The 19,151-nt window shown below is 32.2% G+C and overlaps 1 protein-coding gene across 1 annotated transcript; it reads right to left on the reverse strand.

The window, feature by feature from the left end:
- Positions 1-1,863: 1,863 nt before the first annotated feature.
- On the reverse strand, positions 1,864-9,196 carry LOC103844151. Its single transcript, XM_033281777.1, has 6 exons — positions 8,973-9,196; positions 5,538-6,446; positions 4,802-5,213; positions 4,149-4,385; positions 3,757-4,059; positions 1,864-3,466 (listed from the first exon to the last, which is right to left on the reverse strand). Exons 2-6 carry the CDS (start codon positions 5,942-5,944, stop codon positions 3,350-3,352), a joined length of 1,476 nt encoding a protein of 491 aa, XP_033137668.1. The 5' UTR covers positions 5,945-6,446; positions 8,973-9,196; the 3' UTR covers positions 1,864-3,349.
- Between the last annotated feature and the right edge of the window lie 9,955 nt (positions 9,197-19,151).

Consider the following 19,151-nt stretch of genomic DNA (forward strand, 5'->3'; position numbering starts at 1 on the left):
CATGTACACGAGCAAATAAAGTTCACCCAAAACAGAGACATTTACAGTACATTAAATGAATTAGGCACACCCAACAATCTTAAAACGTCTAAGATATAACTCAGAAACAAGTTCACTCCCTTCTTCGGGGTAACTTCTAAACACAAATAAACCCAAGCTTCCTGAATCACACTACCTATGCGGCGAAAATGGTTAAGAAAAACCTGTAATAAAAAGATGAGAGAATTTAACAACATGGAAAATAGTTACTTGAAATAAATAAACATATATAACCAAAAAAAATATCACACAAAAGAAACAATGAAAAAAAAAACAACAATTGTTAACAATATCAATTACTAACATTCTCCAAAACAACTATAATAACTTTGACATAGAATTTATCTAAATAAAAATCTTATTCTGCACTAATTTATAGATCCTCACAAGAAGTGGTATTAGAAAACTCAATTTCATTCTTTTTGATCAAATTCAATTGATTTATGTATTTTATTGTGTTATAAAACTTAAAACACTATAAAAGCTTACAATTCGAGACTAAGGGTATGACTGGTTTTCCCGCTACCACCCGCAAACGCAGCTTTTGCGGTTGATAGCGGTTGCTGGCGTTTTGCAACAATCGCTCAAACCGCTCTAAACCGCTCCAAATCGCTCCAAATCGCTCTGAACCTCATAAATTCAAAAGCTGGTTCCAGCTAGCGTTTGCGGTTGCGGGCGTTTGCGGGAGGATAAAATTTTTTTTTTTTTCCAAAACAATATAAATACAAAAATAAAAAAATTCAATAAAAAAATTAAATTGAAATTATAAAAATGCTAAAATATATCAATTATATTTTAATTAATATTATAAAACTGTAAAATAAAAATATTTTCTATATTTAAAAAAAATTTAAACTATAACTTTCTAAATATAAATTTTATATTTATTATAATATTATTATTTTTGATATTTTTATAATTGTATAAAATGTAAATATTGTTAATTTATTATTTAACCGCTGCTGCATTTGGTAGTTAACCAGTCATAAGTATCCCGCAAACGCACCAATTTCTAACCGCAGAACCAGTCGTACAAATCTCTTAAAACCGCTAGAAACCGTAACCCCCCGCATCCGCAAACTCCCGCAACCGCAACTGCAACCGCTGCGGTTGAACCAGTCAGGCCCTAAAACAACAATAATACTAAAAATTCAATCATTTTTAGTTCTAAAATTATAATTTGGTGTAGGTAATATAATCATGCTCACACCCAATTTAACATAAAAGAAAATTCACAAAAAATATATTTTATAAAAAGTGATCCATCAAAAAAAATTAAGAATTTTAGTTAGGCATATGCGAAGATGATATAAAAATGTGTTCTTATTATTAAAAAGATAATAAAAAGAAAGATAATAACTAAATAGTATAATGTCATAAAATATATTTGACAATAAATAAAAAAAAGCAAAAATAAGTTAGAAAAATAAACGAATATCAAAGGTTAAGTAAAATGAATATAATATCTCTCCTCACTTAAAAATTTCTAAAAAATAAAAATCATCATTATACACATCTCTTGCAAATGAAAATCTAAAATACAAACTACAAAATCATATAAAAAAATAAAAACTTAAATCACAATTATAAATTATATCCCGCCCGTAGGGCGGCCCTACCCTAGTGGTTTATATAATGGAGGGAAAATCGTATGGGCTGTTGCTAATTAGTAGGATAACACGGTTACTATTATAACTCTGTTTTAATTCTTTTTCATTTTACCTTTAATTTAAACTTAACTAGTGTAGATCCCGTGCGAAGTTATAGTTTTTCTTATTAATAAAACCAAGTTTCACTTATATACATACAACTAAACCTTTGTTTATAAAATAAGTTTGATTAATCTTCTTCTTCAAAACAAACTTTGAATAATCATAAGAATATGAGTATAAAAATCAAACCATTAACACTTGTCAGTTATCTCTAATTAGCGACATATAAAATATAAGTTAATTAGTTTTCAAAACCACATTGATCTTAATTAGTTCACTGAATATAAATATTAGTTTGAAGCTTTTGTTTTACTTCTCCATGTCTTGTTTTTCGTGTTTTTTTTTCCTCATTCTTATCTTACAATCTATAACTCATTTCTTTTATTACATTTTGTATCAAAATACCCACCGTAGTACTTAAATGGTGTTTTCATTCTATATTTTGTTGTAAAGCATATAGTACAGGAGGAAATAATTAAAATAGAAGCAATTTTACCTTTTATCAAAATTTGTTCCTCGTATAGCACCATGTTTGTGTCACTGCGTGTTCTATCCTCCTCCTTTATCCTTTTTAGTCGGATCTTAATCTCTTTGCACTGGTTGAATCTCCAGTAATTCAGAGCCACATATCCAGTTTCTTGATTTTTCTTCGTCGCAAAGAAGAAAGATAGTGTCACTGGAGAATATATTCTACTGGAACTTGGCATTGGCTCATAATATTTTATATACGGCTCCAGTTTTGTATCTATGGTATTGAATTTGAAAAAGAAGGAAGGTGAATTATCTTAATTTGCTCTTCTATTGATCGAGACTTTGGCTGCCATTTGTTTACTGAATTTTAAAAATATATATTGGAATAGAAAAAGAAAAGTTTGCGAAAGAAAGGAAGATTTGAAGGTAGTGGATACGTTGGAAACATTATTTTTCTGTTGCTATATTTTTTTTTGTAAAAGAATTACTTGGCATAATTTGATTGGTGAAACGACTTGCGCTTTAGTATATAAGAGATTAACGTTATTTTCCGATCATGCTAAACCAGACTCCCGGTTTGTTCACATTTAAATTTCGTTATTGTGACTTGCCTTTATTCTACACTGCTAAGTGCTATCAAAATGTTGGATTCTTATCTTGTGATACAAGTAAACTATCATTCTTTAAATGGATACCTAAGAAATAATAATTTAGCCACCCTTAACTGAAGTTCCGATTTTTTTTTTTTAATTTGCCAACGCGTGTTCACTGATTCATTCTTTTCGTGCTATTCAAATCCTCTTCTCTCCCGTTCTCGTACATCTATTATATGTTTTGAGTCTTTTGACCATTGGCCAGAAAAAGATTATATTACCATCATACTTATTTTATTGTTGCATGTTCATAGATTCTCAATTCAAATACATACATTTCTTAAAGGATGTTACGGCCGGTGAATATATCAAAAATAGTTAACCGCAAATCTTAAAAGTTGAAAGGTAACAAGCTGATTAACAGTTTAATATATATAGTATACGGAAAATAAAAACTATTTTGCAACGATATAGGTTACATTTGGATAGCAATGAAAAACAGGAGGGTATACTAGTATATTAGTTACGTTGCGACTAGGGTTGCATATAGATGAATTCATCCTCTTTGCATTCTCGAATCGCAATTTCCATTACTTTTCCTTCGGTCGAATTATGTAAAATATCACAGCACTGTCTTCTCGGAGCCTTCAACTACCACATCCAAACAAAGATTAGTAAAATTTAAAATAAATAAAAATGTAAGATTTTTACTTGCAATGGAGAACTTCTTAAAGTATTCCCAAGCATGTATCTTCTTCTTTTTAACATTTTCAAAGCGTTTATACTGAATTTAATATGTGATATTTCTAGGGAAACTTTAGTGATTGACATTTGAACAAGTACTTTTAGCTATGATTTTCACAGATGACCAGCATTTCACTTTTCATCCTATATATTATCAATATTCAAACACAAAATTTTAATTAGGTAAGTTTACTTACTTGTCTGATATGGGGATCGAGTCTTGTTGAGAACACTCTAATCTCTTCAATTTTGCGGGGCGATGAAGTGGGATCATAAGTGCAATTCTCGTAAGCTTGCTTATACACACTTTTCATAGTTCCATCACCGGGATGAGAGGAAACATATTCCATGAAGAAAGTGACAGGTCTTTTACAGGGATCAGGATTAAACTCTCTTGTGTTGAATGTGTACACACTTGCCAACCCGCCGAAATTTTGCCATGGTCGGAACGTTTGTTGTGTTCGCAAAACATCACGTACAAACATATGCCTACTCTCAATCTAACATTGACACAACAAATTAATTTGATTTAATAACAATAAGTTACATTTTCTAACGTTAAGATTGGCAAAATGATATTATAACTAACCTGAACAGTATATCCCCAGGAGACAGAGATGGTCCAAGAGTACCGACGGTCGTAGCAAACGGAGAGTTGAAGTATACGGAGAGGATCAAGTTCTACGGCGGAGAAGAGGTGTTGGACGGCTGAGAAAGTGGTTGAGTTTGGGAAAAGTGGATCAAGGTGGGACATGTGATGTAGAGACACCAATGGTCTCGTTGAATGTGAGGTCAATATTCCCAATGCATTTCCATTCAGATCAAACTGCATAAATAAATAAATAAATAAAACAAATACATTAATCAGTTTTTTAATTAGACCAAAAAAGTACCTTTAATCAGTTTTTGATCAAAAAAACAAGAGAAATTCTGTATAATAGCTTTTTTTAGTTTATTTTTCCGGAAATATCTCTCAATGAAAAAAATGATCAAAATAAATTTTATTAAAGGATAAATTTTTATTAACTAATCCGAGGATTAACTAATCTAGACTTAACTAATCTAGACTTATGGTTTAGAGTTAAGGGGTGAAGTTTTGGGATAAAGTTTCAAATTTTTAAAAATAAAAAATAAAAAATTTAAAAAATAAAAAACTATTTTGGTTATTTTCTTCATTGAGAGTTATTTTAAAAAATTGCCCAAAAAATGATAACTATATAAAGAGTTGAAATTTTGTAAAACCTGATGGAAGCCAGGTTCGTGAGACAAACCAACTCCAAGCTCAAGCACACAAGCATGAATCCTAGAGTCTCCTCCGTACAAATATGGATACCGTTCGATGCAAGAATCAAAATTTTTAGCTAAAACGTTAGCTAACGAACTGCTTAAAGCGATTCCTCCACCGCCAAACGCCATGTCGTTTCCAAACACCCTGTTCGACTCATAAATCTCTGAGGCAGCTCCTATGTAATACCAAGATCTGTGGTCATACTTAGAGAGTGTTCTTGCAAGATTTTTCGGGATGAATATCGTGTCGTCGTCTCCAAACACGTACCATCTTACTTCATGTGCAGAGGTATTAAACATTCTTACAGTTTCTAAAACGCACCGCGCGATTCTAATCGCGCGTCTGTCGCCTCCTGCGCAAGTGTATCTGCATAGTCAATAATTTAATTGGTCGATTCAGTTTAGCTATACTCTATTTAGAAAGGAAAACTAAAAGAATAAAACCGAAATATTAATTATAATTTATTATTTTATGATTTTGACTAATAGAATGTCAGCTTAAATTTGTTGGAAGTAATGAATTTTTTTAGAAGTTATATACAATTAGAGTATAAACTTTAAACTCATTTGTAAACCGTTTTAAAATGTAAGAAATAAGTTTAAAGTTCCTAAATAAATTTGAAACATGGGGTAATAGCACAGATTACACCTACTTTAAAATAATGATGATATAAATAGTTTGCATAGTTACCTAAACCGTGACGTATCTTCAGAAACACAAATCGGATGGAGAAGATGAGAATCTGTGTTGTTCTCCAAAGCCGAGAGAGGTTGGTCAACAAATACACACCCTCTCATTCTTTGAGTATCCCACCAAAGCTTAACATAATCTCTACGTGCAGGCCACGAGTTCAAGCTCGATCCGATCCCAAAGACAATGTGATCGATCTCTGTAAGGCTCTGAGGTTGATCTTGAGAAGATGAGAAGTAGGAATTAATATTGTCTTTAGACTGAAGCATTGATATGGAGAGGGAGGCAAGAAGGTAGACAAAGGAAAATAAAACAGAAAGTAGCATGCAATTCATCATACGGGTTGAGAAAATTGGAGAATAAGAGGATGAAGAATAAGCCTTCCATACGGGTCGGAAGAGACACATTTCCTTAGGGTTCAAAAAAGATGTATACGAAGAAGGATACAATTTTGTATAGTACCTATATATATACAAAATAAGGATATCAAAATGTATAAATGCCACGACGGTGGCGACATTAAAGTGGTGGTCGCGGTGTCTATAGACGGTTGAAGCGGCGGCGGAAAATGAAGGTCGATCATAGGGAGGGTAATGGAGTAATGTAAAAATGTATTTTCTTATGTACGGATTAATGCGGCCTAACTATTTACCTAAAGCTAGTAGTAAATTAATGAAGATATGGCGTTGACAGGAAGGAGTTTATTACATTATTTGTTTTATTTCCTTTATATCTCTATTATTAAAAGAGAAATACTCATTAGAAAATACCCTTTAATTTTTAAAGTTAATTACACTTCCATGCCACTAATAATTAAATTGAATTTCCTATTTTAATGCTTGTTTTTTCAGTTAGATTAATGTGTTCTCCTTATTCAAATATAAATTTAATGTCATTAAATGAACCTACCTATGAAAATACACGCCTGACCAGATTTACTTGCACCACTAGGATAAGACCCGCGCCTTGCGCGGGATTAAGTTATTCTTTTTATTATATTTTGGAGAATGAAACAATAGTTTGGCTTCATTTGGATTAGGGGTGTTCAATCCGAATATCGGGTTGGTTTCGGTTCGGTTCGGTTTTTTTCGGTATTTCGGTTAGTAAAATATAATTACTATTCTAAAACCATATTTACTTTGACTTTAGTCTTTCACATACTTTTGAAAGATTTCAACTGGACGACTAAATTGATCAGCCAATCTTGTTGCTTTAGATCATTAGTATTTATATATATATATATATATTATTTAGTTTGAATATTTATTAAATAAAAATTCATATGCGTTATATTTTATGATCATTTATAACTTATTATAACAAAAAAAAAATCTATTGATCAAAAAATTTTCAGAGTGGGAATATTCAAATTTCTAATAATATATAAACGTTTTGAAAAATTCAAAATATAACATATAAGAAAAAATATAATTTTTTTACTATATATTTAATGTGATTTTTTAATATCTTTCAATAATATAAAATTAAAAAAAAAACTAAGATACCAAAATTGTTATCAAATATTTATTATTCATAATAATTAATTTTCATATATACGTTAATCATATTAGGTAATTTCGTAGTTTCTAATTAAGGAAAGTGCAAAAACAAATTTGATAGATTATTTATCAATTCGATAGTTAGTTTAATAAAAAATATAATGTAAGTTAAGATAGTTCAACCTATTTTTCTAAGAATAGTATATTTTATATAGTCATTTATTAAATGAGAATTTATAATCATACAGTTCTATGATCATTCATATCATTTTATAACTGAATATTTAAATCATCGATAACAAAATTTTCAATGTGAAATCTTTAATAAGTTTATAATTTATAAATGTTTTTGAAAATTCATTGAAAGTTTTAATATTAAAATATTTACGTAATCTTATGGTATATAGTATAATCTATATATATATATGTGTTTTATTTTTAAATGATATTTTTTACTCATATGGTTTTAAAATCATGTGTATCTTCTTATAATATTAAATAAAAATTCATATTAATACAATTTTATGATCATTTGTAACTTATTATGACAAAAAAATAATCTATTGATCACAAAATTTTCAGAGTGGGGATCTTCAAATTTCTAATAATTTATAGACGTTTTGAAAAATTCAAAATATAACATATAAGAAAAAATATAAATGTTTTTATTATATATTTAATGTGATTTTTAATATATTTTAATAATATAAAATTAAAAAAGAACTAAGATACAAAAATTGTTATCAAATATTTATTATTCATAATAATTAATTTTCACATATATGTTAATCATATTAGGTAATTTCGTAGCTTTTATTTAAGGAAAGTGCAAAACATTTTTTGGTACGTTATTTATCAATTCGATAGTTAGTTTTATAAAAAGTGTAATATAAGTTAAGATGGACCAACCTATTTTTCTAAGAATAGTATATTTTGTATAGTTATTTATTAAATAAGAATTTATAATCATACGGTTCTATGATCATTCATATCGTTTTATAACAAAATATTTAAATCATCGATAACAAAATTTTCAATCTGAAATCTTTAATAATTTTATAATTTATAAATGTTCTTGAAAATTCATTGAAAGTTTTAATATTAAAATATTTATGTAATCTTATGGTATATAGTGTTTAATCTATATATATATTTATTTATTATTAAATGATATTTTTTACTCATATGGTTTTAAAATCATGTGTATCTTCTTATAATAAAAATGTTAAACCATTGATCATCAATTTTTAACATAATAATTTTAATAGTTTTAGTCATTTATTGTCGTTTTTAAAAATTTAAAATATAACATATACGAAAAAATTTAAATTTTATTTTTATAGCTAATTTGATTGTTTAATTTATTTTAATAATATAAAATTAAACAAAAAATGATAGATGAGATATAAATTGTTATCAAATCTTTATTATTAAAAGCATTAATTGTCATATATATATTAGTCATTTATGGTAATTCCGTAGGTTTTATTTAAGGAAAGAAAATAACATATCATATCATTATATCATATAGTTTGACCAACTTATGTATCTAACAACATATAAAAATCGAATGTGGACCTACTTATTTTTCAATTGAATGTAATTGACTACCTAATTGAGTGCCACCTATGCATTGGGGCCTCTTTTAATTAATACAAAATTGAGGTTACATCTTTTCAAATGTTCCTCAATTAATATATAGGGGATGTTGAAGATCACTTGCAAACATTTCCTCTGTAGTCTGCATAATTTTTTAATAAACCGCTCTCTCCGGAACTTGAAACCTGGATTTCCTGTAATCTGGCTCAGGTGATTCAGTTAGGCGTAGGTCTTCATAAGACAGGTAGTATTGTCGGTTGTCGAATCGTCTATGTAATCTTTCCTATATCATAATTATAAGAGCGTAATAAATCAGCGTTAAAAAAAATGAACCTACCTATTTTAATGCTTGTATTTTTCAGTTAAATTAATGAGTTTTCCTTAATCAAATTTAAACTTAATGTCATTAAATGAACCTAAAAATACATCATATTTAACGTAGCTTATTACGGACGAGTACAACCCAATAATGAACTTGAATTTTATTTTTACGAAAAAGTGAATCACTTGACATATGTAATATTTAAAATATATTAACTACAATATAACAAATGCATATAACCTAACTATACTTTAGTTTGAAATGATCATGCTCAAGTTTTATATAGTCAACTTACATCATGCATCTATCGATGTACAATATTCACACCACCTATAGTTTTCGTTTTCTTTATAGGATGTATCAACCAACCAATCATCCTATTGATTTTCTAAGCTTTATAAAAAAACAAATCAATAAATACAAACTCAAAATCCAATATCTTTTATTAATCAAAACAGAATATCTTCAATGTCGTATCTTTAATGTACCTATTAAATATAGAAACTGTAACCATAATTACACTAATATAAGAATATATTTGATTCCAACCAATTGATCTATTACTTTGGTAATTGATTTGCTTCCAGAAGAGGAAACAATAAATTTAAAATTTGTAAGAATATAAAGATATAGAGATTCCAAACAATTGCCTATATTTGCGTATGATTTTCGCATAATAAGCTTCAAATTGAAATTGAAAAAGATAGAGAGATTTTTTTAATCTTTTACCGACACAGAATTTAAACAAAACGAAGAGTTAAAGGTAATATTTTTTTGTTACACTTCCCGGAAAAAAACGGTTACAACATGGGCTTTCATAATACGGCCTTTTAACATATTAATGTTATGAACATTTAATAATTATCTTGACGAAAAACAAAGACTATAAATAATTTATTATTAATAAAATTATGAAATTATTTACAATTTGATGACTAATTCGCCTTTTTTATATGTTAAATTTTTCATAGAAGTTTAAAAATCATTGTATTTTCTTTAAACATGTATAACTGATTTATAATCTTTTATGACATACTAAGTCATAATATAATATTTCTTCATATTTTACATTAATAACCATTGTTTTTATATATCTTCTATAATTCTCTAATTACATCTATTTGTTCAATTTTTTATATGATATTAAATATTCGTCGTAGATAGATGGTTTAAGATGCTAAAAAAATATTTAGTTGGTGAATATAATACATCAAATATTACAAATACATCCTTTAGTTAAATAAATAACCAAAAACTGAAAATTCATACCCGCGCTGACGCGCGGGTTAGGGTCTAGTATAAGTTTAACTTGAGTGTAGAGTCTTTTTGGACTCTACATCTCCACTTTATAATTTTTCACAATTTAATGTAGGATACATCTTAGTTGGATATATTTATTGACTGTTACTTGAGTGGCAAGTGAGAGAGAAATGAAGATGAAGAAAGTTTGTTACGATCAAAATGAATCTTCTTATCTTTTGTTAAAGTTTTAGTTACAATGTATAATCCTTTATATAGGATCTAGTTAACCGGAATGAGCTAACCAATATAATACATTTAACCAAAGTAAATCATTACTCTAATATTGACTAAACATGCCTCTTCCTTGTCTTCTTCATCTTTCATGTATGATCAAGTCCTGATGAGATACGCATCGCAAGATCCATTATTCCCTATGGACTCGCACGTCAAGATCACAAGGCTTTTCGTCAAAATCTCCTGGAGCTCCACTTTCGCCGTCTTCGGTGAACACTCGCCAACCACAGAATCGGAGACTTTGTTTCTTCCTTCCTCCTCCACAGCCTTGTTGAGCAAGTCCGCCTTGTCCACATTTACTATGTTGTCGCTTAATGAGATGTCGCCTGTAGACTTGGAGACTTCCATGTGCACCTCTCACGGAGATTGCATCGTCTCCATCGTCATTGAATCGAGAAGGTGATGTCAGAATTATAATTTGGAGGATAGAGATTGAGATCATGCAGTGGTTAGTGATTCCACCGAAACAAAGGTAAATGGTTTTATATAATGGAAAATTTGGAGAAATATCTTTACATGAGATTATATTTTGAAAATTACACTATCTTTTTATTTTTTGGAAACTACACTTATTGATAAGTGAAATGACTAAATTGACCAAATTTAATGTTTATCTTATCTAATATTTAATTTGATATTCTAATTAAAACAGAAATGTGGAAGCACCATAGCCTATTGGTTAAGGTTTAAAGGCTTTTACACCCAGGTCTGGGGTTCGAATCTCAGACTATGCAATTTATTGCAGATTACAGGAAATCAAGGTTTCAAGTCCCGGAGAGAGCGGTTTATTAAACAATTATGCAGACTACAGAGGAAAGACTTGCAAGAGATCTTCAACATGGTGCAAGTAAATTTGGTCAGGCGTGGATTTTCATAGGACGGCTCAGGTGATGCAGTTAGGCGTAGGTCTTCATAAGGCAGGTGAAGAATATAGACAAGATAGGATTACTATATCTAGCTTGGTTTAAGTTGATTGGTTTAGATAGGATTGTAATCAAGTCCGGTTAGTCTGTAACGGTCAATTAAACCAGTCTCTCTCTTAGTTAGTTACACGTGTGAGTGTATGCGTGTGAAGAGAATTAGTCTAAGGTATAAAGGCTAAGGATCTTGTTGCTAGACGTTAAGTCTGTTGAGCTGATTAGATTGTATCAGACGCAGAGCTAGAGTAGAGAGAGAGCAAGGTTATCGAGTTGTAACGGAGCTCGCTTGTGAGCAGTATAGTGTTGCTGGTTCAATCCCAGCTCCGGTGAGATATAGCGGCCACGCCTGGTTAACGGTGTGGTGCGTTGAACACCGGGTCAACATATCGTTTTGTTGGTTCGTGAGTTGAGTTCAAGAAGAAGATCAAAGGCGTTCGATCTTCACAAATTGGTATCAGAGCCGGAGGTTAGAAGATCCGGCGAAAGTTCAGTCAACTCAATCAAGATCTGAAATCAATCGATTTCGAGATGAAGACTCACAAGATTGAATTCGCGATATCGATGTTCGATGGCACTGGAGACTTTGGGATCTGGAAGAAAAGAATGCTCGCGCATCTCAGCGTGAGAGGTTTGAAGGATGTTCTTACTCCGCAATCGCAAGATTCGAAGATTACGAAGGACGAAGATGACAAAGATGATGACTCGAAGGAGAAAGCTGTTAAAGATGAAGAATCAAGATTGGAGCGAGATGAAAAGGCTATGAACCTCATCTTCATGAGCGTCGGTGATCATGTACTAAGGAAACTGGACAAGTGCACCTCAGCAGCAGAGGTGTGGGAGCTCCTTGATCGTCTTTACATGGCCAAGACCTTGCCAAACAGAGTCCACGCTCAGCTCAAGGTCTATTCTTTCCGGATGCAGGATGCAAGAATAGTAGATGAAAACGTGGATGACTTCTTGAAGCTGATAGCTGATCTGAACAACCTCAGTATAGAGATTCCAGAGGAAGTACAAGCTATACTACTACTAAATGCCCTGCCGAGTAGGTATGATTCCTTGAAGGAAACTCTTAAGTATAGCCGAGAAGCTATTAGAGTTGATGAGATAGTAAGTGCAGCGAGGTCGAAGGAGATGGAGTACAAGGATGCTCCAAGCTCGAGAACATCTGGTGAGGGTAACTTTGTCAGAGGAAGACCAGAGAATAGATTGTCTAATTCTTACGGAGATAAGGGCAAGCATAGATCAAGATCTAAGTCAAAGGATGGTAAGCGTGTTTGCTGGATTTGTGGAAAAGAAGGACATTTCAAGAAGCAGTGCTACAAATGGCTTGACAGAAACAAGGGGCAGAAGCAAGGGTCAGATAGAGGAGAGTCATCCATGGCTAAGGATCTGGTTGGTCTACTGGTTGCAGAGGTAAACTCAGCAGAATCAGATAGAAATGAGTGGATCCTAGATAAAGGTTGTACATTCCATATGACGCCAAGGCGCGATCTCTTCATTGATCTTAAGACAACAGACGGTGGAAGAGTTCGTATGGCTAATAATACAATTACAGAGGTTAAGGGCGTCGGCTCTATCAGGTTTGAAAACCCAGATAGAACTACCTTTGTGCTTCATGATGTAAGGTACATGCCTGGTATATCAAGAAATTTGATATCGATGGGAAGTCTTGAAGAGAAGGGCTGCGAGTTCAAAGCAGCAAATGGTATTCTGAAGGTTATAAAGGGATGTGCTGTGTTTATGAAAGGAGTTAGACGGCAGTCGTTGTACATACTGCAAGCGTCTGCAAGAAGAACAGTTTTGAATGGGGAATCAAGCAACGTAGCAGGACAGAAAGACAAAGAAATGTCAGACATTGAGTTATGGCATAGTCGCATGGGTCATCTAGGACAAAAGGGAATGGAGGTTCTGCTAAAGAAAGGTTGTTTGGGAGAACTGAAAAAGACTGAGATGAGTTTCTGCGAAGACTGTGTTATTGGTAAAACACACAAAGTAAGTTTTGGTCCAGCACTTCATATTACTAAGGCTAAGTTGGATTATATCCATTCTGATCTTTGGGGGTCACCAAATGTTCCTCCAAGCCTTAGTAGGGCTCAGTATTTCCTCACCTTTACAGATGACTTCTCTAGAAAAGTCTGGATATACTTCCTAAGACACAAGGATGAAGCGTTTGAATGTTTTGTCTCATGGAAGAAGATGGTGGAAACGCAAAGTGAAAGGAAGATCAAGAAGTTGCGAACGGATAACGGACTAGAGTTTTGCAATCTTCGGTTCAACTCCTTTTGCAAAGAAGAAGGCATGGTCAGACATAGAATGTGCACATATACACCGCAGCAAAATGGGGTTGCAGAACGCCTCAACAGAACTATTATGAACAAGGTTCGAAGTATGCTCAGTGAGAGTGGTTTTGAAGTCAGATTTTGGGCTGAAGCAGCTGCAACAGCTGTATATCTTATAAATAGATCTCCGTCGTCAGCTATTCAGATGGAGATACCTGAGGAGAGATGGACCTCAGCTGTTCCAAACTTCAAAGACTTGAAAAGGTTTGGATGCTTAGTATTTGTTCATACTAGTGACGGGAAACTGAATCCAAGAGCTAGAAAAGGATATTTTACTGGATATCCAGAAGGAGTTAAGGGCTTCAAAGTTTGGATGCCAGAAGACAAGAAGGTTATTATATCTAGAGATGTTGTTTTCAGAGAGGAGATGGTATACAAGAATCGTGAAAGTGAAACAACATCCCCTCAAGTCTTGACTGAAACAGCAGATCCGAATCTTGTGAGCCTTAAGCTATCAGATGATAAGCTGATTGAATCTGAAGGTGGAGCTGCAGGAAGAACTGCAGACTTAGAAGATATGGTCGCAGATGAAGAATCAGTGGAGGAAGAATCAACTGGTCTTGATGACTATCAGTTGGCTACAGATAGAACAAGAAGACAGATAAGACCTCCAAAGAGACTTGAAGACTATGAGTGTGAGGCGGCAGATGGAGAAGATATATACGCTTGTTATATATGTGAATTACCTGAGGATGCAAGTTCAGAACCGTCGTCTTATAGAGAAGCTATGGAAGATCCAGACAGTGATTTCTGGAAAGAAGCAGCAAGTGATGAAATGGTTTCATTAAAGAAGAATGGAACGTGGGTACTGGTTGATAAACCAGAAGATCAGAAAACAATTGGATGCAAGTGGGTGTTTAAAAGGAAACCTGGTATAGTGGGGGTTGAGCCACCAAGATATAAAGGAAGACTTGTCGCAAAGGGTTTCTCTCAGAGGGAAGGAGTAGATTTTCAAGAAATCTTTGCTCCAGTTGTTAAGCATGTATCAATTCGTTACATACTGTCTGCAGTCACTCATTTTAACATGGAGTTACAGCAAATGGACGTCAAAACTGCCTTTCTTCACGGGTTGTTGGATGAGACGATATACATGGATCAACCAGAGGGTTTTGTTGATAAGAAGTTTCCCCAGAAGGTGTGTCTACTCAAGAGATCCTTATACGGGCTGAAGCAATCTCCGCGTCAATGGAACAAGAGGTTTGATGATTTTGTTAGAGCACAAGGATATACACGGAGCGAGTATGATCAGTGTGTTTACTTCAAGATGAACTCAGAAGGCGTCTACGTGTATTTGTTATTATACGTAGATGATATTCTGATAGCATCAGTTGACAAGGCACAAGTGGAACGTCTGAAGAGAGTTCTGAATTCAGAATTTGAGATGAAGGACCTTGGCGATGCTAAGAAGATTTTAGGCATGGAGATTCACAGGAACAGAGAAGCTAGTGAATTATGGGTGTCACAGGAAAGTTACTTGTGGAAGGTACTTTCGAATTTCGACATGGATCAATCAAAGGAAGTATCAACTCCAATGGGAGCTCATTTCAAACTCAGGTCTGGAACAGAGAAGGAACTGAGGGAGCAAGCAGGTTACATGGCAAAGATTCCGTATCAAAGTGCTGTAGGAAGTATCATGTATGCAATGGTGGGGACTAGACTGGATTTGGCTTATTCAGTGGGTCTCATAAGTCGTTTTATGACCAAACCACTGAAGGAACACTGGCAAGCTGTGAAGTGGGTGCTACGGTACATTAAAGGAACGGTTGATACAAGATTATGCTACAAGAAAAAAGGAGAATTTGTGATTAAAGGATATTCTGATTCTGACTACAACGGTGATCTAGATCAGAGGAGATCGACTTCAGGAATGGTTTTCACAGCTGGAGGAAATCCTATAAGTTGGAGGTCATCACTTCAAAAGGTCGTAGCGTTATCAACAACAGAGGCTGAATATATTGCGTTGTCTGAGGCAGTAAAGGAAGGTGTGTGGCTCAAACGATTTGCGGAGGAACTTGGTTTTCCACAAGAATCAGTTGAGATTTTTTGTGACTCGCAAAGTGCTATTGCGTTGTCAAAGAATGCTGTCTATCACGAGAAGACGAAGCATGTTGCTACGAAGTACCATTTCATTCGTGATCTCATTGCTGCGGGTGAAGTACAAATTTTGAAGATAGCAACAGCTTATAATCCAGCGGATATTTTTACAAAGGTCCTACCTGTATTCAAGTTTCGAGAGGCATTAAAGTTGCTTCGAGTCTCCAAGCACTAAATTCAGTTCGAGGTGGAGAAGATTGCAGTTGGTAGAAGCTGCAATGATCCGGTAAAGGATACAGAAGAGTTTCGTTTCGGTAAAGAGATGACAGACTTCATCAAGACTACAAAAGGTATCTTGTCTAAGGTGGAGATTTGAAAAATATAGACAAGATAGGATTACTATATCTAGCTTGGTTTAAGTTGATTGGTTTAGATAGGATTGTAATCAAGTCCGGTTAGTCTGTAACGGTCAATTAAACCAGTGTCTCTCTTAGTTAGTTACACGTGTGAGTGTATGCGTGTGAAGAGAATTAGTCTAAGGTATAAAGGCTAAGGATCTTGTTGCTAGACGTTAAGTCTGTTGAGCTGATTAGATTGTATCAGACGCAGAGCTAGAGTAGAGAGAGAGCAAGGTTATCGAGTTGTAACGGAGCTCGCTTGTGAGCAGTATAGTGTTGCTGGTTCAATCCCAGCTCCGGTGAGATATAGCGGCCACGCCTGGTTAACGGTGTGGTGCGGTGAACACCGGGTCAACATATCGTTTTGTTGGTTCGTGAGTTGAGTTCAAGAAGAAGATCAAAGGCGTTCGATCTTCACAGCAGGTAGTATTGTCGGTTGTCGAATCGTCTATGTAATCTTTCCTATATCATAATTGTAAGATCATAATAAATCAGCGTTAAAAAAAAAATTAAAACAGAAATATGCGTTTTAAATAAAAAATTAAACAAATTGACCAACAAACATACTTATTTTAATATTCTTAATATAAAATTAAAAAATTGGTGGCTCCGCTATCTTTATTCATAGAAAAGAATTGTCGAGTTTACCAAATAACTAAATGATCTCCTATTATAGCCTGAGAATTTGTTTCTTGTTTTCATATGCGACATACACATGAAACAATCCAGAGAAATTGCTATTCTTTTAGTTAAAAAAGTTTAATCCGGACAAATTTTTTGAGAATCAAATAGTGTGTTAGTATATTTCTCCTCTTTTTATTATAATTTTTTTTTCTTACTGAAAATTTCTACCAAAGAAGATATGATACAATGTTAAATTGTGCGCACGCGGTGTACGAGTACATAGAAACTCTTGGAAATGATTTGGAATATTTTCACCATTCTTAGAATGTTTAAATTGTTTGCTTTTTCTGATGTGAAAAAGGATGAACTTCTAAAAGAAAGAGATTGAAGCTATTGTTCCGTTTTTCTGCAGAGACACCAAATATTAATATTTTTTTTTGAGAAAAAAATATTAACAACTTTAGCAACAAGAATATTAACAAAGATTACAGAAAAGTTTTACAAAATAATAAACGTGGAAAATTATCGAAAACTATAAGTTTATAAGATAATAATCAAAGTTTTAAGGGAAAATTTGGAGAAATATATTCATATCAGATTTTAATTTGAAAATTACACCATGATTTAGGTTTTTTCGAAAATACACTTATGTATTCATGAATTTATTAAATTATCCAATATGAATACTTAATTATATCATCAATTTTTATCATTATAATTTATTTAAATTATTATTTATAACAAGAAAAATATTTTTTTAAAGAAATCTCTTTAATATCTACAAAATATCTTCTTAAATATATCTGCATATTTATTTTTTGAAAATATAGAAGAGAACAAGCGAGCGTCATCTGTCGTCTTCTTCATGATATTTTTTCCAACAATATAGGAGAAGCTTTATTAAATGGTTCTTCCTATAAAAAGCGGATACAAAAAATAATATCTAACTTGCGGATACACCTACAGATATGAAAATGGATTACAGGAAAAATATCTAAATAACTTTTATGGATTTCATCTACTTCAGATTTCACCAAACTATCTCTTTCTTTCACCACTGTATAAAATACACTGATAAAAAGAAGAGATCAAAAGCAGAGATCGTTTGATCAAGAAAAAAATGCAGAGATCTAAATAATAACACTCTAAAAACTTGCAAGAAGTTAATAGTGAAGTTTATTGTACCTTTGCAGATCAACATTTTCTAGCTTCTTTTGTATTGGTATTTGATAAATTTCAAAACTCATTATCACAAACCAAAAGAATATCATTCAACCCGCAAAGGATCAAGAATCATGTTATTTATTTTATATTTTGAATACACACACTCTAATGTCTAATGACAATCTCAACATTAATTCAGGAAAGAGGCAAAGAGCTAAGGTGCAACAATGCTTTTGAAATAAAATTATGGAACGAAAGAGAAAGACTGCAGATATAGAGAATTATTATTATTAATTTTGAATTTATATTGTAGTTATAACAATATCTAATCTGGATAAAAATGTCTTTTCATATTTAGTAAAGTGTATTTCTCAAAAAGTAAAAAAAAATGTGCTTTTCACAATATAAACTATTAATAGAGTATTTTTCAAATTATCCCAAGTTTTAAATTAATTACTAAAGTTTGTAAATTTAAAATAAAAATCTCTTACTACATAAGAGAAAGTGTAGTTTAAAAAAAAGAAAGGAAAAATGCATTTTTCAAATTTTAAATTGTAAATGAAGTATTTTTCAAACTATCCCTTTATATAATGGTGGAAAAGTCGTCTAATATCTCTGGTCTGTTGCTAATTATTAGGCTAACGCTTATTATAAATTTTGTTTATTCTTTTTTTTTTCTCTTAAATTAAAATTTAATTAACTTTAATCATGTACTTTTCGATAATGCTTTCGTGGCTAAGTGCATCTCCATACCCACTTCATTTTCTATTCTAAAATAGAGTAAAAGTGAATATGAAGTAAAAAATACTCCAACCCAACTCCATATCTCACTCCATAATGAAGTTTACTACATAAATGGAGTAATCTATTTTGGTTGTTCATCACTCTATTATGGAGTAGGAAATGAAATAGGATTGAAACATTTTTGCTCCATATTTACTTTTACTTTATTCTAGAGGAAAAAAAATAGAATTTTACATTGGAGATGCTTTAAGCCGGTCTCTCGATCGGTTCACATTTAAATTTTGTTATTTTGACTTGCCTTTATTATACACTCCTTTCAAAATGTTGGATTCTTATCTTGTAACACAAGTAAACTATCATTTTATTCTTTAAATGTATACCTAAGTATGAATAATTTAGCCACCCTTTAGTTAACTGAACTTTCGAGTTTTTTTA

This window comes from Brassica rapa, chromosome A10 (assembly GCF_000309985.2).
Source record: "Brassica rapa cultivar Chiifu-401-42 chromosome A10, CAAS_Brap_v3.01, whole genome shotgun sequence".
Classification (NCBI taxonomy): Eukaryota; Viridiplantae; Streptophyta; class Magnoliopsida; order Brassicales; family Brassicaceae; genus Brassica; species Brassica rapa.

What these genes read in the sequence shown, in the direction of transcription:
- LOC103844151 (XM_033281777.1), bottom strand. Translation starts at nt 5,944, where the DNA reads ATGTGTCTCTTCCGACCCGTATGGAAGGCTTATTCTTCATCCTCTTAT. An exon ending in GAAGATACGTCACGGTTTAG is followed by an intron (nt 5,214 to 5,537) that starts GTAACTATGCAA and finishes TTGACTATGCAG; the next exon opens with ATACACTTGCGCAGGAGGCG. An exon ending in ACGAACCTGGCTTCCATCAG is followed by an intron (nt 4,386 to 4,801) that starts GTTTTACAAAAT and finishes TTATTTATGCAG; the next exon opens with TTTGATCTGAATGGAAATGC.